Below are 21,865 nucleotides of genomic sequence, written 5' to 3'. Positions count from 1 at the left end.
AATTATTTTATGCCCTGAAGCTTGGAATTACAACAGGTCACAGCAAATTCAGAAGTGCTCCACTTGTGATTTGAATCACTTTTCTGCTTATACTGTGTCACCATGTACAAGCAGAAAATGTGATATTAAAAAATAATAATCTTAATTTAAGTAGCAGAAAAATTTCCCCAGATTACACTGTCACAGGATTTTTTAAGAATAATTCTGAATTCTTGTTCTGTGTGTTGGGTACTATTACAATTTTATGTCCAGTTTTCATTTGACATAGATAAAGAAGGGTGCTGTTAATTTGCAGAGAGGACAGGGGACAACTAAAAGCTAAATACCATGCATTGTAATAGACAACTGGAGAGCTACAGAAAAGACTTTTTTCATTGATCTCAACAGACCAATAAACCTAATGTAATGTAATGAGAAAATTATTTTAAGACTCAAATGCATTCATATTTTCTGTGTGTGAAAAGAGTAGCATATGGTCCTCTTTTTCCTGATCTGCAACACTGAGCATTGAACAAATTAAGACTAGCAAAAAGGATGGAATACCAGCCAGAAGAAAAAAAAAAAAAAGCTTAAAATTGTTTTTAGATGGTACATTTAACAGAGGTGAAAGGGTTGCCATGAAGGTATTGCAAATACGATAGGCCTGTGGCATGCTTCCAGTTCTATGGCAATACACATCTGCAATATGAAAAGACAGATAATCAGCAGATATGAGCTATTATAAAAATAATTAACATTGTTAAATAGTCTGCTTTTTTCTTTTATTCAAGAAACCATCATTTCACACAAACAGTATTAATTACAACACAAACAATGCATAAAACTTTTACTCCTTAGAGACGTGTAACATCGTCTTGTCAATTTTACTCCAATGCAGTAATAGTCCATTATTTCGGCACTTTTACTTCAGAAGTAAGACATTATTCTGTGAAGAAGGGTGGAAAATCAACTGCTATGGCTTTGATTAAAGTAAAAGTCATCTATCTTCCATATACGTTAGTTGAACAGGCATTCACAATGTAAAAGTAGTCCCCCACCTAAACTGGCTGTTTACAGTATTCTTGTTTCATTAAGCTAACAACAAGGTCTGCAGGAAGTACATACATATGATCTAATACATACTAATTTGCTTCCTTTAAATGTGATTAATCTCAATTCTTCTTACATGTCTCACAATTGTTAATAGGGTCCTATGGCTACATGACATTCTTGCTCATCTCCCTCATTTTGATTATTGGGATAATAATAAGAGCGTGAAACCCTAGCTCAAGATGTCACATTCAAATTCCACCCAAAATACCTGGTCCTTCTTCATAAGTAAGGCAGTGTTATAAAACAATTTACTGACCCTCATTCCACAACAAATTAGTTATTTTTACTTGGGCAGACAGGCAGACTTGGTGAGTACTGACAGACCCACAGCTAACCGTGTCCAGTCAATTGTCCAAAACACACAGGTGGAAATGTCCAAACAACAAAAAGGAAGTAAACAATTAAAGCTTACTTAAGAAATACCTATGCATAGTCATAAATTGACTTAATTAATTTCCTCATTCTCCAAGCAAACCATTCAGGCTTCTTATCGAGGTATTTGGATTGGGCTGTGAACTGCCTCTGAGACTGAAGCCCCGACTGTAAGTGCTTAGGAAAATCCTTAGGAAAATCCCTACTCATTAAGCACATAAATAGTTCTACTGAAAAGACTTTTTTGTTTGTTTTAAAATTAAACATAAAAATCAAAGTATTTGAGAATACATAAATAGATGCATTTTGAAACCTTAAAATGCTGTAGACTTCTTGTTTTTATTTGACTGAACGTATTGGTGAAATCCTGAACTGTTTACCCGTAGGAACTGATCTTAAAACAAGTTATTTATCAAGCAATCCTGCACTTTTTGTGTACCTGAAGACTTGTGTCTACAGATAGATGTGCTTACTAAGAATAATAACACTGGCAGCCTGCTTACGGTATGGTTTGCAATGTGTATCATAGTAAATGAACACCAACAAACTGCTCAAATTTGACAATTTATTTTCCTTTTTTTCATTGAAAGGTGCAGGCACAGAAGACAAAACACCATCTTAGAACACTGTTTGGATAAAACTGGAAGCTTCAGGACAGTTTGAAGACAATCCATTATTTAAAATAGAATTATTTCAAGTAAAATGTTATCCCCCATTTTGCTTGACAATTTTCCAGGACTCTTATGGCATGAAGTATGGACTATAGATGAAGAAGTTCTCAGTTCCGTGGAGGTAGGGAATTAGGACAGGATCGCCCTGCATTGCAGGCAGACAGCCTTTGAGGCTGGGGAGGCACAGCAAGCAGAATATGGAGAAATCACTCTTGCGAGAGGGACATTTTGTGAAATTTAACCGCTCCCTCCGAGAGCAGCCCCAAGCCAGCCCCGTCCTGCGCGGCAGCCGAGCCGCTGCGGCGGCTGAGGTTTCGCGGGGAGCATTACGAAAACCAACGGCTGGCGGCCGGACACCTTGCTGCGTGTGTTTTCGGGGGACAGCGTTTGAACCAAAACACCTCAAAACTCCCTCAAATTCCCGGCCGGGAGGAGGCCGCGGCCCGCTGCTCTGCCCGCCCCCGGGCTGACGCGCCGCGCTGCCGGCGCCCGGCATTGTGGGAGCGGGGAGGCGGTGGCTCGGAGGAGGAGGAGGAGGAGGAGGAGGAGAAAGAGGAGGAGGAGGAGGAGGAAGGAAAGAGGGAGGAGGGAGGGAAGGGGCCGCGGCTGCGGGTTCCGGTGTGGGGCGCGGACGTGTCGGCCGGGGCCGCGGAGCCGCAGGCGCTGCCCCGTCCCCGTCAGCAGCAGCAGCAGCGCCCGGCCCTGGCGCCGCCATGTCGGGGACCAGCAGCCCCGAAGCCGTGAAGAAGCTGCTGGAGAACATGCAGGGCGACCTGCGGGGCCTGAGCCTCGAGTGCCGCAAGAAATTCCCCCCCGTCAAGGAGGTGAGGAGCGGCCGGGCCCGCCCTGCCGCCCGCGGGCCGGGGGCAGGGGGCGGGGGGGGGGGGAGGCGGCGCCGGGCGGGGGGAAGCGATCGCGGCGGTCCCCGGAGGAGCCCGGGGATAAAGTTTGGGGCTGGCGGCCTCGCATCCTCCGGCCCCAAATCCCCAGAGGGGGCCCCGGGGAAGGTGTTGTCGCCGGCGGTGGCGGGCAGGGGTCTGGGGGTGCCCCCTGCAGCCGCCCGCAGCCCACGGAGCCCGGGCTCAGCTGTCAGAGTTGCTGCCCGTGCCGGCTCGCTGCCGGCTCGCATCCTGAGGTCAGGGGTCTGAAGGAGGAGGGGTGCTTGGAAGCAGAGGGAAGAAGTCCAGTTTCCCCTCGTTTGATGCATACATCCTAACTGCGTGGCTCTCTCCGCACGCAGGCAGTGCAGCTCCTTCCCAGTCGGTCACTGGTCGGTTTGGAAAATATCTTTGAAGGAAAAACGCTGATATATTGACTGGGGTTATACCCTGAAACCACAAGGGAACTGGGAAAATATTAAAAAGCCTCTGCCAGTTTGGAAGAAAGTAATTATGTCTGTAATCTGACGGTTGCTCCAATTAAGTGATAGCGTATTTAATGTCCCGTAAAGCATTACGTGCTTCAGCAGATGAATTGAAACAAAGGGACCGTGCTCGCTGGGAAAGGCTCAGAGGCACACGCACCGTAGCAGAGCATGATACCTGTGGTTATAAGTCACAGGGGACTGCCCGTGTGATTTGAGGAATAGTGTGTTGTCATACGAAGGCAAGAAACGTGGCAGTCAGTTGGACAGAAATCTGTGTGTGTTTTGGGGGCAGGTTGGGGTGCCTCATCCACAGTCTCCTGCGTGCTACTGTGGGACTCCAAAGAAGTTGTTCAGTCTCTGAACAAATTTACCCCCTGTGATGATGTTTACTGTCTTCAAGATCTATGAAGGGGATGGGCAAGATAATCCTTTAGTGTTTTTAACATTGCTTTGTGATATTTGCTGTGCTGTGGGTAAGGATAGCCACTGCACGTGCAGTTCCTGGTTTGTGTTTAGCACACTTACAGTTCACATGCAAGTATGACTTTAGTGTTCTTGTTTACACCTCGGCGGAAAGTTGTGTTGCTTACTTCGTTAATGAAGTGTTTTGAATGAAGTTGTTGCATTGCCTGGAGTTCAGGTAGGCTTCCTTTACAGAACAGTGCAGAAGGGTGTTTGCAGAGAGGGGGAGTTTGTGCCGCTCTGAGTCGTGGCCTCCTGTGGAGGTCTGGGTGAGCAGCAGTTCCTGCAGGAGGACAGCACAGCGGTTGCAGGAAATGCTCCGACTTCCTTGCGTCTGGAAGCCTCCCCCCGCCTCTAAGGGAACAAATATCCTTCTTTCCTCTCAAACAGCAACTGCCGGACAGGTATTTTAATTACACGCACTTGTTCTGCTCGTGATTAGATTTGGCTAGAGCCATCAGAGGAATGGCATGCTCTTCCAACTGATTTGGAACAGCACCAGCTTTTTGAACTGCATTTAAACATAGGCTTTTTAAAGTAAATTTCTACTACTTATAATTTCAGCTTATACTTTCAGTGTAATTAGACTGTTCTTACAACCACCGCCTCCAGTGTAGTTTACGAGCTTACCTTGCAGCTAATATGTGTGCTTCCGTGTAACACTGTAAAGTTGTCCTACTGTCATAGCTTAATTTTGGGCTAGGAGTGTTTCTATAGGTTTGAGCTCTGCTGTAGTTGCTGGTTACATTTGATAGCTACTTCATGCAGGTAATCTGCTTCTGATGGTCCTTTCAGTCTCTGAGGGAATCTAAAGCTTTGCTCACAGCTATTTGATACTGTCACCCATTTCTGAAATCACGGATGTCTGCTTCATTTATTTTATTAATATTATTAAAATTCTGCAAAGTGAATGTAGCTGACAGTTTTGCTGCTGATAAAAGTAGTGGTGTAGTTCTCAAGCCTACTTGTTGCTCAAATGATTTAGCGTCTGTTTAATTCAGTAGGGCTTTAGGTTTCAGTTTTTCACGGTGCTTCTAATGCATATGTTATTAAGAACTAATGCTGTATTTATTAGGTACAAAGAGACCAAAACACCATGAAGTGTTTCTTTGAACAGGCAGGCAGATGACACAGTTGAGGAGCTTTATGGGATTTTGGGGAGTGCCAGCAGAAGGGGACGGCTATTGAAGTCTGTAGCATTGAGATCTTATCCTCTGTTAGAAGACTGAAGTAAGGTCTCAAACCCCGTCGGAAATGGAACTTTAGCTCTTCACTGTTTTCAGCTCTTTCATCTCCTAGTTTTCAATTACTTCTGAGTCTGTAAAGTTGTGTTGTTGTTGTTTTTTTTTTTTTTTTGTAAATCGTATTTATGTGGAAATCATGTAGTTGTAAGTCCGATCACCTAACAGTAGCTTCTAAGGTTGATGATGACAGTTTGATAATCTGTCAAGAAACCTTGAATTTATATATATATTTTCTCCCTCTCAGTGTTAAACTCATGACACAATTATGAGGAAAACTTCTTTCCCTCTAGTTAGCATATTGTTTTTAATTAAGAAATAATGGAGTGTACATCCATTATTATTCCATGCAAATGGAGTCCATACCTCATCTTTGCTCTGTGTGACAAATCATGCCTGTGAGCACAACAGTTGGTTTTCCCAGATGATGTCACTTGGGATGTAAAATGTGAGCTCCACCAAGAATCCCTGGGTTTGAAATTTTGTTGCTGACAATATTTGGGGACTAATTAATGTCGTAGTCTTACTGTTTCTTGGGAGTACAGCAAATAGTGATTACTACTTGATTCCAGACCCTCATCTGTTCGTTGCTGGGTGTTCTCACCTGCTTCTGTTGGATAGGTGCATGAAGTCCTGCATGATACTTCCTCAGATCAGCGCTGACTACAGAAGTGCAGCAAGCATGAAAGTTATACACGGTGACCGAAGAGTGATTTGCTGGTTACATCTGTTGTGTGCCAAATCTGCTTATATTGGCTGACGTACAAGGAATGACGCTGCTGGAAAAAAAACGTGTTCTTATTTTCACAATTTGTTTCCATTTCCCAGTTGTAAAAGTGGACGCCAGCCTGGGATGGGAGAGAAGCTGTCAGGGCGAGCGTGAATTAAGCAGTATCTTTGGAGTTTGAAATTACAGAGGCTGAAGCAGTCTTTAGTACCAGCATCAGTCACTCTCCTGTTATCTTAAGTAATCTGACATTTCTCCTAGAGAACAGAATTGTGTAGCCGTTAATTCTCTTGTTTTTAATACTCTGGGCTCTAAACTTTGCTCCGTGTTAGAGCATTGCAGTGCTTAGCTTTTGACTCTGGACTGAAGTGTGTGGTACCCCTGCAGAGCTCGACAGGCTGTTTCAACCTGTTAGTGACTGAACTTTCGGTGTCCTGCGCTGGGCATGCGGTAAGCTGGCTTTATCAGAGTTTGTGCTGTCATCCTTTGTGATTTAAGAAATAAATTCTTTACTGTAAGGGTGGTGAGGCCCTGGTATAGACTGCCCAGAGCAGCTGTGGATGCCCCATCCCTGGAGGTGCTCAAGGCCAGGCTGGATGGGACTTTGGGCAACCTGGGCTGGTGGGAGGTGTCCCTGCCCATGGCAGGGGGTTGGAGCTGGGTGGGCTTTAAGGTCCCTTCCAACCCAAACCATTCTGTGATGTACTTCATGGCTGAATTAAAAAAAAAAAAAAAAAAAAAAAATTAAAAAAACTGAGTAAAACAAGTCTTTTTAACTTTTGGAATAAGAATTTTGTACTGATTTGTGTACTGGATGAAAATACTCAGTAAGTTGCATCTGAGTTGGGTAAGCGGTTTCACATGGCGAGGAACTTTAGAAATGTTAGAAAAAATATTTTTATTAAGCAGAAGTTAAGTGAGCAGAAAGGGGGAAAATAAGCATGCTAAAAGTTCTAGTCGCCCTGAAGCCCAGATTTGTTTCAGCCATATCTAACGCCTTGGTACATAGGTCTTATTAAGCTCGTAGTTACTAGGTTGAAGTAGGTTGGCTTGTTTGTTTAAGTGAACTGAGTTTTTTTTTTTTTTTTTTTTTCAATAAATACATGTAAATAGCTAACAAATCTGATCAGCTCTGCATAGTTATGGACACACTTGCCCTGGTGGGAAGGGAGGGAGCAGGCGGGCTGGGGAGAGCAGGACTGGCAGCCTGGTGGGGCAGGAGCATGCTTTGTAATTTGGAGCAGTATGTCTGGAAAAGGAATACTGTTCAACTCCCCTCGGCCTTATGTGGCTGTTGGAAGAGCAGCATTTCTTTTTTTTACCCTTTGAATACTTCGGTCAGTTGAAGTGCCCTCCAGAGACTCCTGAAAGGTAGCTTTTGATATCCTCCTCTCTGTGCTGTTTCTCTTCCAGACCTGTGTTTGAGATGGAGCAGGATTGCTGTTGTTGAACTATTTATTGAATTTTGTACACCTTTGGCATACTGAAGTATTTTGGGGACAGTGTTGTAAATAGATCTGCTGTATCTAGGAAAAATAACAGAATCCAATTTTGCAATTTCGTTTTCCTTTTTATTAATAAGCCTACTTGCAGACAACCAACAGTATTAGGTTACTTGAGTGAAAATTAAAAGGGTTTGAGAAGCTTCTGAATAAAACAAACTTGTTAAAGTTCTTTAATTGCGGAGCAAATAGATGTGGTTTTTTTTTTTTTTTTTTTTTTTTTTTCTTCTCCTTTCTGAGGGGCTGTCTGTTGTGTCCTATGAACACAGCTTTAGTTCATGCAGTTCTTCCCTGTCGTCCACTCCTGCCCATTGAGATCCATGTGGCAGCTCCCTTCGCTGGGTTAAATCCGTCTGGTTCTGCAAAGAAATGCTGATAATGAGCACATCTTAGGGCTAAGACCAAAACATTCGTTTGGAAGCCTGCCTTGCTAGGGAGTCTCTGATGTCAGTGGGTAACTATGAAACCACATCTGTATTGCAGAATGGAAATGTTAAAAAGATGCAGAGCAGTTCAGTGGGTGTTAACGTTGAAGGGATACTCAGGTTCCTAAGGCAGCTGTCGGGAACAGTTTAAAATAAAAGCTAATGGTCAAACTTTAAAACTTGCTTGTTCTGTAACAGTAACAACACTTCAGAAAGTTTGTTGAATGTAGTGCAGGGCAAAAATCAGAGGAAGCTGAGGAAGAAAGCGGCGTGCTGGGATGCCTTGTGATGTGGGTCTCTGAGGCACTTTGATGCGTTGCGAGCACTGATGGGTTTCTGAGAGCTCTGTGTTCATGCTGGTCTTGCAGTAAAAAGGCAAGAGCCACACAGACCAGGCAAAGAACAGATCTTTGAGTACATAGACCATTCCCTACAGTAGTAATGAAGTTGTTGGGTTTTGTGCTTTATTTTGCTATTAAAATGAATTAAATAATTCTGAAGTTACAGCCCACAGGGAACCTAAACTATAGTGAGCTTTCAAGGTCGGTTAATTTTCATGTCTTCACGGCATTAGTTTGGAAAGATGCAAGCATTCTATAGAGTTCTTTTGTTTGCTTTAATGGGTATTCACTTATCTAACAGTTTGAAGGTTCATTTGAAATAGAGCAAGTGGGCTGTAAAATGCATGTTGTCAAAATTTGGTAGCTTGCACTCAAACATATGTCTCGTGCATGTGACTGGAAATTTTTCTGTGGCATTCTTTGGTTGCCAGCCAGTAGCTGAGCTGATAACTTGCAACAGGTGAGTGCTGATATTTCCTACGTTTCCTCTGTAATGCTTAACCTTTACCAGTTGCCACTTCAGTCAGCTTCATGTTTGGGATCCATCAATTTTGCAATGTTTTTTTTCTTCAATATTGATCTAGATGCAGTAATACTTTTTCAACATTATTTTAAAAAATGTACCGCTGTGTTTCTAGGGGACTGCCATCTATTCAAATGTGTTCTGAGTTTCAATACTTGAAAATTTGAAGTTTCATATCATCATTTCAATCTGTGATAAGAAATACCATGTTCTCAAGAATGGCTGGCACTATGATTATAGACCCATTTCCCCCATCATGTAATACCTTGCAATTTAATGAATGAGTATGCGAGCAATATTTTCCGTGCCTCAGTCTATCTGTAAGCTTTTCAAGGTAGACTTCAGAGCAGCTCCCTAGCTGTGGGTGTCTAAGCTCCCTTCACCGACTGTGCAGGGTCTCTGTGTTACGGAGATACGGTCAGTGGAGCATGGCCAGGGGATTGGGTTAGTCTGTCACCAACACGTTCATGTGTCTTTGCCACACAATGTTTCTTGCTTGGCTTCCTGCAGGTAGTCCAGAAGAGCATGGGCCTTCCATCTGCATGCAGCTGTCTCAGATACGAAGGTCTAAGCTTAGGTGACTGCACAGAGCCCCTCCTAGGGGGTCAGCTGGATTAGTCCCAGCTGAGTGCTCCGTAATTCTTGAAGCCTCTCCTTAAACTTAACCAGTGCAAGTCTAAATGCTTAAATTTGTGCACCTTCATCCCTGACTGAATCCCCGCCTACATCCTGTGGCTTCCTGAAGGCTAAACAGGAAACCTGTAGCAGAAATTGGAAATACTTGGTGACTCGAGCTCTGAGCCTGAGCCCAAAATGTTAAATGTTGTTTCTTTTCACCAGGTGCCAGGCAAAGAGCCGTCACTGTGACTAGGTGATCGAATCTCCTATTTGTGGTGATGCCTCAGAGGTTTCCTAGTGCGGTCTGTTCTGATTGACAAGCCGAAGACAGAATTAGCTTGAACTTCAAGTTCAAACTCCTAAACCTCTGAAACAGGTTTTCATGTGCTGATGAGTGTTGTGACAAAAGTATATCATGAAAATTCAAGTGCTGTGTTCCAGTGATTTATAGTCACTTGTGTTCTACTTAAGGGGTCTCTCAGAAACGCATGAATGCTTGACGTGGGCACTGTGAAGATGTCTGTACACTATATATAGGTGTAATATTACTGTAATCTGTACTTACAATACAAAACTAAATATGGGGTAAATCCTGATTCTATGTTACTGTGCAAGAGAGAAGTGTAACTTAAGAATTTGTTGCTAACTAGGTGTATTTCTTCTGTGTCAAGTCTTGGTTGGTTGTTTTTTTTTTTCACCTCTGTCTCCATCATTGCTGTTCAGTAATGGATTGTTGTGTGTTATTCGCTCTGATTTGTTCTATTGATTTATACGTGATGGCTTTCCAGCTGAAGTGTATTTCGATTGTCAATGAAAACTCCTGATGGAAAATGTTGGCATTGCATTATCTTTACCTCTACGTTCACGTCAAGTGAGTTACCTCCAGAGGTATCATCTCTGAAGCAATTTAGATAATGCTGGCACCTCTCATGGCATTACTGCTGATTAACCTTCAGGATCCTGAATTGGCTGCTGATGCTGCAAACTGACAATTTCAGAAGATGGATGGACCAGAGGAGTAACGGTTCCAGTCAAGTGAAATAGCTACTTCTAACATCAGGGCAACTAACATAGTTGCACGGAAACTGGAGTTGAAATTTTTTGTTAATAATAACAAAAATCTGCAATATCATATCTTGAATTGGTGGAGAAAGTGTATAGTAGAATCAAGTAGTGCTCCTATTCTTTTCTTGGCGTTGGAGTTCCTGTAGTTGAGACTGACACCATCATTGAGCAGAGTCAAGTCTAGCATGAATTAGTTTGATATCTCCAACCGTAGTCCCTGTTCTTGGGGCTGGAAATGTAAACTAATTATTGCCTTCATTGAGCACTAGTAGATCATGATGTAGAATAAACCAGAACAATTTTATTTCCAGGCTAAGTGTGAACAGTTAAAGAAATTAATTTGTATATAAATAGGGACTGACCATCTGCTGCAATTTCTTGTCTCTAAATGTGAAATAAAGGTGATATACTTTCCATTTTCAAGTTCATAATAATTTCTTGTTTAATGAGGGCTGTTTAATGGTTCATACAAATCACAGATTCCAAAGTTAAAGTTGAAAAACTAGCTGCGGCTGCTTTTGTAGGAAGGTTTTGCTATAGTGAAAGTGGTTTATTGAAATGCAGTCCTCAATTTATAGTGAGAAACTTGTGTGAGAATTACAGAATTAGAAATGACTTGAAATAATTACCGGTTTTAGTTTTTACCTGCTTTCTTTCTTTTCTTGTACATATATCCAATGATGTACACCTCTGAGCAGGGATTGCAACAGGTGCACATTGTCCACAGCCTCCCATTAGTAGTTGTAGGCATTAACAAGAGTTGTAGGCATTAACAAGCTCTCCCCTTAACTTTGTCATCTCCAGGCTGAACGAATGCAACTCTCAATCATCTCCTCATATACTATTCTCCACCCCCTGACCATCTCGGTAGACCTTCTCTGGACTCACCCCATCATGTCAGTGTCTGCGTGGGGAGCCCGAAGCTGCGCGTTGTACTCCAGCAACACTCTCACAAGAGCAGGAGCGAGGGCGAGACTGCATCCCTCATCCTGCTGGCAGCACTTGCTCATACAGCCCAAGGTGCAGTTGGCCACCTTTGTGGCAAGGACTTGCTGCTGGCTCATGATCTTCTTCATTGTACACCGAGACCCTGTGTTATTTTTTGCAAAGCTGGAGAATCAGTCTAGCTGGTCAGCCCCTAGCCTCTGCAGGTGTGTGGGGCTGTTCTGCCGAGTGCAGGAATTTGTGTTGGTCCATGTTGAATTTCATGAAGTTCCTACCAGCCTGGCTGGGTTCCTTTGAATAGAAACCCACCTTCTGCTATATGGGAGTGGATACCTGTCTGCACATCCTATTCTGTTACCCGGGCTGCTAATAAAGATGTTAAATGGCATTAGCCCCACTGTCTGTCCCCGAGGAGATCCACTAGTAACTAGTTGCCAGATGGATTTCATACCACCTGTAATAACCCTTCAAGCTCAATCGTTTAGCCAGTTTTCCACTTGCTTTACTGTCTGCTGTCTGATCTGACTATAAGAATACTATAGGAGATGGCATTAAAGGCCTTGCTGTACCTGTGCTCCAAACCAGTGAAATGTGAGCAAGCTCTAATCCAAGCACATGAAATCGTCCAATATAATAATTCCCTGTGAGAGTCTTTGTCAGACCAGGACTAACTTCACCAGTTTAAATCACAGATGGAGTAAGTGTGTGTGAAAGGGAAGGGTCTGAGCAGGGATTGTACTGCTGAGGAGGAGGATAAAAATGTGGAAGGAAGGTACAGTGCTTTTTCCCACAGAAGTGGTACACTCGAGTGCTCTCATGGGGTTGGTTTATTGTGGAGCTTTTTGTGTGCGTGTCCTTTTCCAAATAATCGTTGTGCAGTGCAGTAATGGTCCAGAATGTGCTCTTGCAAAGCAAGCTGGAATAACATTGATGTGAAACTGCACTTTAGGCAGGAGAATCTCTTATCTAAGCTATTGGGTATAGGGTTAGTGCTCCGGTTAGAAAGGCAAAAAGTGACAGAGAGGAAAAAATTGCTCTTTTTATTTCTCATAATGACTGTGAAAGTGACCGTAATGACACACATTATTCTCATCCAATCTTAGTAAAAGGTTTGCAAACAGTATGATGTGAATGCCAACACAGGCCATCATACCTGAAAGCACTGGACGCTTTTCCTTTCAAAAGAGAGGAATCGAAAACTTGGGTGGCAATTTTGATATCTCTGGAGACAGCAGTTTGCTCTGAGCATATAATTGAAACATCGATAGCCATTCAGTGCACTTGTGGTGGGGATTTGAGGGTTTATAGTGTTTTGGTAAGAATACTATCCAATGAGAAGCTCATGTAAAATATATATATTTAAAGCTGAATCAGTCCTTAGCAGAAATTAGTACTTGCCTGGCTGTTTGTGTGGTGATACCACTTTTAGTTTTAAATAAAAAAGGTGCTGACTTCTGGCTGTAATTGTGAGCCACCAGTTTCTTTGAAGATCAACAAGTTGACTCTTCATAAAACCTGTTAAAAATCTTTTCTGAAAACTTTTAAAGATTGCTGAAACATAAAAGACCAAGGGAAAAGGGCCACTGATGAGAAAGAGAGTCAGGATTACAATTTCTTTGTCTTTCCCTTAGGAAAAGTAGCCAACTGGTGTTGTTTCTCAGTGAAGGCAGGGTAGCTTATTCACGCTTACACCAGAGTAAGAGTGTGGGGATCACTGTGGAGCAGCCAAAGTGCCGTCAGATCCCATCCCACCTTGCTCACCTGCATTGCCACATTGCAGCAGGGCTTCTACGGTGGTTTTGCTTGTGAGAAGTGACCCCTCCACCCTAAACAATTACACAGTTATGTATTCAGGGGCACTGCGTGCCATTATTCCTTACGGCCTCTCTTCTGGAGTTTTGGATCTGAGAAACTCTTACACCCTTGATTTTTGTAAATAAATTCTCTACTTGCCTTGGATTTTGGGGAAAGGTGATTTCCAGGCAATCAGCAAATCTGTGGCAAGTTGCAAGGAAGCAGAGTGATGGTGGGACAAGTGCTTGAGCCCAGAGGATCCTGATGGATTTTGCTGTGAGACTACAGACTGATTTGCTGAGAAGCAAATCAAAGTATCCAGAAGAGATTCATTTGAATCTCTGCTCCTCATTGATATTTCTCCTGCCCAAACTGAGTGCTCCAGTTTGCAGTTTTCCAGTGCACCAGAAACACAAAACAAAACCCAACAGTGGCAATTGGGCATTGGAGGCATTTGATTTCCGTTCATTTCAGTTATTAGGGTAGCTGAATTGGAAATCTAATTAATTGAAATTCTCAGGTGCACTTGAGCTTTTTTACATTGCAGGAATTATGTATGCATTTGCTGCTTCTTAAAAGGTACTTGACTTGCTCATTAGACTGCTGTTAATTGTGGTGCTAACAGAAACTCTGATTATGTTACTTTTAAAGTTGTGACTTGTAAAAAAATGATGCCTTATGTTTACATGAAAGTGGATTAACTGCATTAACACCAGCAGATGCACAGGTTGGTGCTGGCCATCTCCCTGATCAGTGTTTTTATGGTGTCCTTTTCTGATGGGGCAGTCACCCATAGAGTGCTGCAGTAATGCTCAAACTGAAGTAAATTTGTAAACATAGTACCTATTATTAACACCTCTTTTCTCTTGCCGAGTTAAACTGAGGCTATCCAAGTGTACTTTTATACCGATGTGTATAGGATAGCCAGAGAACTGCTTATAGTCTCATTATTTCTATTGTTTATTATTCAACTAAAGTCCTTTTTCGTAGATGTTATGTGGTTATTTTTTACATATGTAGGGCAGTGGAGTGGTTTTTTGTTTTGTTTTGTTTTTTAATAGGTTGTGTGCAGCGTAGTTAGTTTCCGGTTGTAAACAATTTGATTTGGAATTCTAAATAGAAATGGGAAAAGAAAGCATAACCAAGATAATCACAGAAATTCCTGTATCTTAAGGAGAAAAGCTGTCATATTTAGAGTAGTAAAAGCTCTAACACCTGTTGTTTTGTTTGTTTTGTTTTACCTTTTTTTTTTTTTTTTTTTAAATCTATGCTATTTTACATGAAAGGTAACAGACAAATAAATGAGAGACGTGCTGTTATAAATCAATTTTTTCCTTTTTTGTGCCACGTTTGGAGTATGTGAAGGTGCCATGCATGTGGCAAGCTCATTGTTTGTTTGATTCAGAGGGAATTTGTCAATACTGGCAAGAAATAAATCACTTAGCAGTAGATGTGATGAGGCTTAGTTTGAAGATAATTGAAGTTGGACTGTGACGAATCCGTCATATTAATGAACAAGAGCAATTTGTTGTGACAAGATCCCCCCCTCCCCATTAGTTGACATTTATAAGTGAAGTAGAACACGGATTGATTTAAAACTTAGACACTTCAACACATTAAGTTAACATAATTGAAATAAATGAGAATAGTCTTTGGCATTCCTCATTTTAATTATGTGGAAGATCTATTTGCATCTTGCTTTGTGCTCATTTGAGCATGTTGCCTGTTACTTCAGGCACTGTTGATACTATTCTATAAATATTTTTTTTAAGTAGAAACACTGCTCAGCAAAGCTTATGGAATTCCCCAGAATTTCACAAGTGTGTTGAAGTGATGGTAGGGCTGCGTATAGTCTTCCTATGGTTATGTTGGGAAACAAAGTAAGTGCTGGAAATTTAAGTTCCATTTTTAAATTTTTTCTCCTTTGAGAAATACAAAATTGTAATGAAAATACTTGAGTTTGCGTTTATGCAGTCATCTTAGTCTGGCTTTTTGGGAAATCTCATTGGAACAGTGTTTCAATGGAGGGGAAATGTTACTGCTTTGGTAGAACTGCATACACGTTCACTTTCATGTATCTACCGCCATGGATTGCTTCTCTACTTGGTTTCATACAGTGACAGCACACTTCCCTGAACAGTGGAAGGAAAGTGGAAAGGCTTAGTGTGTAAAGTACACAGAAACATGAAGCTGTGTTCGAATGTGCAAGTGTACTCTCAAATTTGGCAGAAAAATATTCTCCAGAAGCATGTGTCCTATCGTTTGGGAAAAACAGTTGCATTTATTTTTGGTGCACAGTGTGCTCATTGAAATTTCTTTAATTGTTTCCGGAGGTTTCAGATGCATTAATGGAATTACAAAAAATGGACAGGAGCCATTTTTTGCAGTGTATTTTGGTATATATATATATATATATGTTTTTTTTTTTTTTACGTAAAACTTGCCAGAAATCTTAATTTTGAAAGGGAAAGCAAGCATCAGTGCTAAATTTTCAGTTTGACTTGACTGCGTTAGGAAACAGGACTCAGTGATTTACGCTGGAGGGTGTTCATGGAGGCTAAGTGGGGAGCTACTGATAACCCGTGGTGCTATGTGACCTTCTTGGCTCTGCCTTTTGGTGCGGCGCTAGCGCTCAGCTCCCACGCACATCCCTCCTGCCCAGGTGTCTGGCTGGGATTTCAGGTAGTGCTCGTGGGGAGGTCAGGGTGCTGTTGGTGTGGCATGGTGGCCAGAACTGAATATTGTTAGGAAGGCTTGTAGAAGCTGGACGTGCTGCTGCGTGGGGTTAATTTTTATGGGGAATTCCGGACACAAAGTGCATGGGAAGTTGGGTTTCCTTCCAAAAATCTTAGTAAGAATGTTTGCTTTCAAACCAAAAATGCTCTTACCTGGCTTGAAGAGCAGTGGTAGAATTTGAGTGTGGAAAAATAATACTGGAAAAATAATACAATGAAAACAGTGTCTTCTAAAATATCTACCCCACAGATTATACCCCTTTCTGTGCAATTCTGGAAAGGAGTTTCAATTCTACATTAGTGCTGCTTGCTGAAAACACTACAGAGTTATTTTTTCTCTGAGACTGTACATTTCTATTTATTTTATATGTTTATTTCTTTGCAGATATTGATGTGTGAAATAGCATCTAAACTACTTATTTTCCTTGCCCTACAGGCTGCTGAATCAGGAATAATAAAAGTGAAAACGATAGCTGCACGGAACACTGATATTTTGGCAGGTAACTATTTGCAGTACAATGGGAAAAATAAACTTGGGTTACAGATCAAAACATTAAAGATGAGTCTTTGTTATGTGTTATAATCCTAAATGCCTTTTAGTGTGTGCTACATCAGTGGTGCTTGTTGGCACCTAGCAAAAAAATCCAGTAATGCTGAAAAATTCTACTTCTCTATCATGCTCAAGCTATACTGATGCTGAGAAAGGTCTCCATTTTTAGCGGTGGTTCTACAAAAAGTAATTATCCACTTAGAAAAATAACATGAAATTATTAGGCTTCAAATTCTCCATATCTTACTCACTGTCTACGTTCACCACAGCTGTTGTTGAGAGCTCTGTGTAGCGTTCTGCAGTGTGATCCTCATCTGTGTGTTTGCTGTGAGAGTCTAGCCTTTGGAGACTTGTACCTGGCAGGCAAAAATCCATCTTAATCTGAGACAAGGTCATCCAGTTTGAGATGTACCATTGCCTTGAGGGACAGGAGAGTTGCAGCTTTGTAAGTGCTTAAAACAGTATCTCTTGACTTTCTTCAGCTGTATTAAGTAGTATGTAAATCGATGGCTTCTTACCAATTGCTGGTAAAGCCTTTGGCCAGATTTGAATACCCCTATATGCCTGAGTGTCTACCCTAGCTGTTGTCAAAATCCTTACGAAGCTAAATTATTGTGAAGGTCCAAATGAAATAGGTGTAAAGCTGTTTCTTTTGAGGTATGTAAATCAGATATTGTTAAGGAGGCAATTTTTAGAGTTATTTGAAGTAGCAGTCCCATCCTTCAATATTTCACCTTAATGCCTCGTTTTTATTTGTTTATTTTCTTTGTTTTTCCTGCTGTCATGAATGCTGACATAAGTGGGAAAGCTATGCCAGGTAATGTCAGCTATGCATCAAAATCTATAAATGAACAAGGGAATTCTGTAGGTAGCTATTTGGGAAGTAGCAACGTTCTTCGGCATATTACTCCATAAAGATCTTTACATTTTAGAAAGCTAGTTTGTGATCCTGCAAGGATTTTTTTGTTTGTTGTTTTTTTTTGTCTTTTTGGTTTTGTTTGTCTTTAATCTTCATTTCGAAGTGCAGAGATGCAAAAGGTTATTGATTTGGGGCATGGATTGGCAGTCTTTTATCTTTCGGAGGGAACACCTTCTGGTAGTTGGTCAAATTTTGTCATTAGTTTTCATTTGTAAGGTTTGAGATAGAATGTAGTTAGCATTTTTTTCATTCATACAAAAAACAAAACAAACAAAAAACCTGAACAATGACAGTAGAAAACTAACGCTATGTCTGGTGACATGCTTAACTTGCCGGAACTCTGAGGTCACTGATGTAACTTGTTGTCCTCTCTTAGGAGAAAAAAAAAAAAACAACAAATAATAATAATAATAATAATAAAATATATATAATTGGTATAGCGAAATGGAAGCACAAATGGATATTAAGAACATTTTTGTATGTTTTAAGACTGAAACTGATGTAGCAGTTGGTACCAAACTAGATTGACCAAACATTTATTTCATCTTCATAAAGTAAAAATGCTTATATATGTCCTGTTGTGAGATTGCTTCTAGTGGATTATAGGAAAAATACCAAGTTTGATTTTAAAATAATGATTTTAAAATCTTATATTAAATAGAAAAGATTTTTGGTATCTTTTTAAAATATTTGCTTTCTTCTTTCTGTCAGTTTCCGATGTGGTGGCAAGTCGGAAAGTTGTATGAGTAAGGAAGCTTTTGTATCCAGTCCAGCGTGAGCTTCCTAAGCTCTCTCAGCTATGTGTCATGGGCTCTAGAGGCAGCTTAGCTCTCTTGTTCACACTAGACACCGACAGATGCCTAAAATTATGTCTTCATTCATGTTTGTGTTCACATTTTAATTGTCTTTGGTGAGGCATTTGGTGCAAAGTCAGCCTCTGTCAGCTGGACATGAAAAGTCTGACATGACTATGGACTGTCTATGTGTCAGTATTACCTTGTGAGAGCTACTACGTAACAAAAAAAAAATCTATTTTAATCTATTGTTTACGAAGAAATTTGTTAGTCATGTGCTAGTACTTCAGTTGAAAATATGATTAAAATATGTTTTTGTAGTTTTTACCCTGATATTTGTGTCGTTTTTTTCAAGTCGATTGTAGTGATCCTTATAAAAAACCTTCATGAGAACCAAACTTCAAATTGTTCAGTATAATAACTACTTGATCATTTTTGCATTTTTATGTGGCAATGTATGTTTTGTTTGATTGTGGTAAGATCTGTGCTCTAAAAATGTGTTAGTTTTTTCATAAATGTATGTTTATTATTACACATAGAGTAAAACACATTGGATGACATTCAGTGTAAGAACACAATCAGTTTTCAGCTGTGAGGAAATTTTTAGTATCTGAAATGAGCAGCTGAACTTCCAATAGTTTTCATGAATGAACAACAACGTATGTGGAATGTTACATTAATTGCATTTTTTTTTCTCTTAAAATCCTGAAACTCATAATTTCTCATGAAAATGCTTCATTTTAAGAAACTGCCATTCCTCACTGAAACACCAGTTGAAGAATTCACAGCCAGGTGTGTGTATCCAGCATACAAACATTTGAGTCTCTTTCTCCTCTGGCTTTATTGATGGCATTTTGTTCTTCCTCTTCCTTCTGAGAACTTGGTACTTTTTGTGCCATGCATTGTGTTGCTTCTGAATTTGGTTCTGAGGTGGCACAGAGCAGAAGGAAAAGGCTACCAGAAGGAGAGTGGACGGAGAGAGCTTTGGAGTAGGCAGAACCTTACTGTTTGTTACAAACCAAATGGATTCTAAGTGAACATTTTGGATTTGGAAAGAGAAAGTTGCTCTAAGAAAGGCAAAATGTTGAGAAAGGAGAGAGAAGATGCTTGGAATTAGAGCATTGGGGTCACTGTGGAGGTGAGCTTTGGCAGCCAGTTGTTTTTCTTCCCTGTGGTGCAAAAGTAACTCCCAAATTTCCAAGACTGGAGATTGCTTTTTGTTAATAGGTATGATTAACAAATTTTGTATTCTTCAGAGTGTTAAAAATTGACTGCTTCCATATCTCTTTTCATAAGCGTTGAAAGAGAACAGCTCAGAGGTAGTTCAGCCTTTTCTCATGGGTTGTGGAACAAAGGAACCAAAGATCACTCAGCTTTGTCTAGCAGCCATCCAAAGGCTCATGTCCCATGAAGTTGTTTCAGAGGTAAGGTCAATCTTCATATAAACACATAAATATTTCAATGTGAGAAATACTGACCCCAGACTGATGGTGAATACTTTTTTAGGAGACTGTTATTGTTACAATCAACATAGCTTGCAAATTATATTGCTCATTTAGATTATAAAAACTGTAATTTAAAAGAAAACCACAATTTAGACTATTAAAAAAAGTGGTGGGGAAAATACTAATTTATAGAAGGAACTCATGAATGTTCAAAACGGCTTATTTAGTTTGCAGTCTTATAGTGCAGGAATGGAACATGGAATGGTCCTTCGTAAACATCACAATTCAGATTACGTCCATAAAAGTTGCTGAATGTGATAACGCTATGTATTTTGTTTGTTACATATTACTTTCAAAAATAAAATAAAATGGATGTACGTTTCCTGCAACTTTAAATGTCAGTTGATATATTATGGTACTGCACATAGAGTGTGGTAGGAAGTTGGTGAAAATAATAATAAAATATATCTTTGGTTGTGCTTGCATAGTATAAAATTGTACTGATATTTCTCTGATATGAATGAATTTTGAGGGTAAATGCCTTTGTACAGTCTTTTTTACGTTTCCAAATAGAAAATAAAGTATCTATTTTAATTTGGACTAAAAATTAAGAGATTTCTGCTGTCAATTAAAAAAAATACTTTGTGAAGACTGTGACAATGAAATTAGCTTTATATTGTGAATGTAGTCCTATGGCATAGACAAGCAGACAAATTCAGTTATGATACACAGTTACAAGAGTGCTATTCTTAAGTGTGTATGCATGATACAAATAGAATATAAACATATTAATTATTGGCACAAAATGTTTTTCTGTAGGCTGCAGCAGGAAACATTATTAATATGCTTTGGCAACTGATGGAAAATAGCCTTGAAGAACTTAAATTGCTTCAGACAGTTCTTGTACTTTTAACAACAAATACGGTTGTGCACGATGAAGCACTGTCTAAGGTAAGAATTTGTTACTGCCAATTAGAGTACTTATATCCAAGAGGAAAAAAACAGGGAGAAATTCTACATATAAAGCTTTTGAAAATAATAGAAGAAGAGGGAGATATCTTGATTCTGTTTTATCTACTGGCTTTATGTTTAGACTCTGAAACAGAATTTCTTCTAGCTTTCTTTTTAGTCTGTTTTTTAATTCCTCACAACAACAAATTCCTGACCTAATGAGGACTTAAAATAAAAAAACACTGGACTAATGCTTATTCTTCTGATCTACTAACTTTTCTATTTCTATATCTATACATTTTCTATTTGTGAAATTAGCACATAGCACAGTGTAAGTTGGCACTACTGCAGCAAATATTAGAAGAAGCTGCCCCCCCCACTCTGGCCTGAATCTCTTACCTAGGTAGTCCAGTTACTGCTCTTTCAGTCTGAACTGAAATAACATTATGAAAATTTTAAACATTATACAATTTCAGATGTTATGTTACAACTAAGACAAAAAGTAAGTATACTGATCATTTTAATCATAAACTACAAGATGAGGAACAACACTATTTACCCACCTGTGAATTGTGAAGTTCTGTTTAAGTCCCTTTTCTAGACTTCATTTTATTTGTTTTCTCTCCAGCATAAGGAAGATTTTTTTTTTTAAACAAACCATTGTGAATTACTGTCTTTGTTATGCTCTGCATTCAGTGTGTCAGTTTAATATGAGAGATATGAGTTTTTTTTGAGAGAATAGAATTCAAGAATATTTTTAAGGTGTTATGTTCTGTTGGAGTGATTTCAGTTTTTCTTTGCTTCAAGTTTTAGAGAAATAACTACCCAGGTTGTTAAATGTGTAGATACTGAAAGCATTATTAATATACTTAAACAAGGAAAATAAAAACATGAAAAGAGAACAAAGCCAGGTTATAAATGTCTGCTGAACACAGGATGATAATGGAAAATTAAAATAATATGTAAATGAAAAAATAGAAATTAAATAGAAAAATAGATACCAAATAGAAACTTAGTGAAGACTGAAGGTTTTGTCAGTCAGCTCATTTTGAGGTGAGTATGCAAACTATGTCAGGCTCTTTATCACCATCTTGTTTCTTTTGTTCCAAATGATGCTCATTTTCGAAATTAGATGCTGTGTTCTAGGGCAGAAACATCATTTTTGAAGAAAATGGAATTCATTTAGAAAATGGGATTCTTGTTCTTTAACTGGGTAGCAGATGTTCTTTAGCAACCTGCAATAATGTTGTTTTACCAGGTTTGAATTCAGGAGACAATTGCTGTTTAAGACTACTGTAACTTTCTCCTCTGCATATCCCATATCTTT

At 39.9% G+C, this 21,865-nt stretch overlaps 1 protein-coding gene and 1 long non-coding RNA gene across 4 annotated transcripts in view; both read left to right on the top strand.

Moving 5' to 3' along the window:
- The first annotated feature begins 2,730 nt into the window (after positions 1 to 2,730).
- MON2 (MON2 homolog, regulator of endosome-to-Golgi trafficking) overlaps positions 2,731 to 21,865 on the top strand; it is an 80,698-nt gene continuing 61,563 nt past the window's right edge. For 2 of the 3 annotated variants that reach the window (XR_014688596.1, XM_084506565.1), the window contains exons 1-4: positions 2,731 to 2,959; positions 16,316 to 16,379; positions 19,439 to 19,566; positions 20,407 to 20,538. Coding sequence is in view for 2 of the 3 variants with exons in the window: in XM_084506565.1 (XP_084362691.1) it covers positions 2,849 to 2,959; positions 16,316 to 16,379; positions 19,439 to 19,566; positions 20,407 to 20,538 (435 nt within the window). In the remaining variant the exon portion in view is untranslated. The remainder of the gene's footprint in view (positions 2,960 to 16,315; positions 16,380 to 19,438; positions 19,567 to 20,406; positions 20,539 to 21,865) is intronic. The other variant, XM_084506566.1, reaches the window with a different exon arrangement.
- LOC311430159 lies at positions 7,680 to 10,819 on the top strand. Its single transcript, XR_014688597.1, has 2 exons — positions 7,680 to 8,659; positions 9,233 to 10,819. It is a non-coding gene; the product is annotated as an uncharacterized lncRNA (long non-coding RNA).

The sequence above is a fragment of the Aythya ferina genome (genome assembly GCF_964211825.1).
Source record: "Aythya ferina genome assembly, chromosome: 1".
In the NCBI taxonomy this organism is placed as follows: domain Eukaryota; kingdom Metazoa; phylum Chordata; class Aves; order Anseriformes; family Anatidae; genus Aythya; species Aythya ferina.
This window is presented reverse-complemented; position numbering and strand designations above follow the sequence as displayed.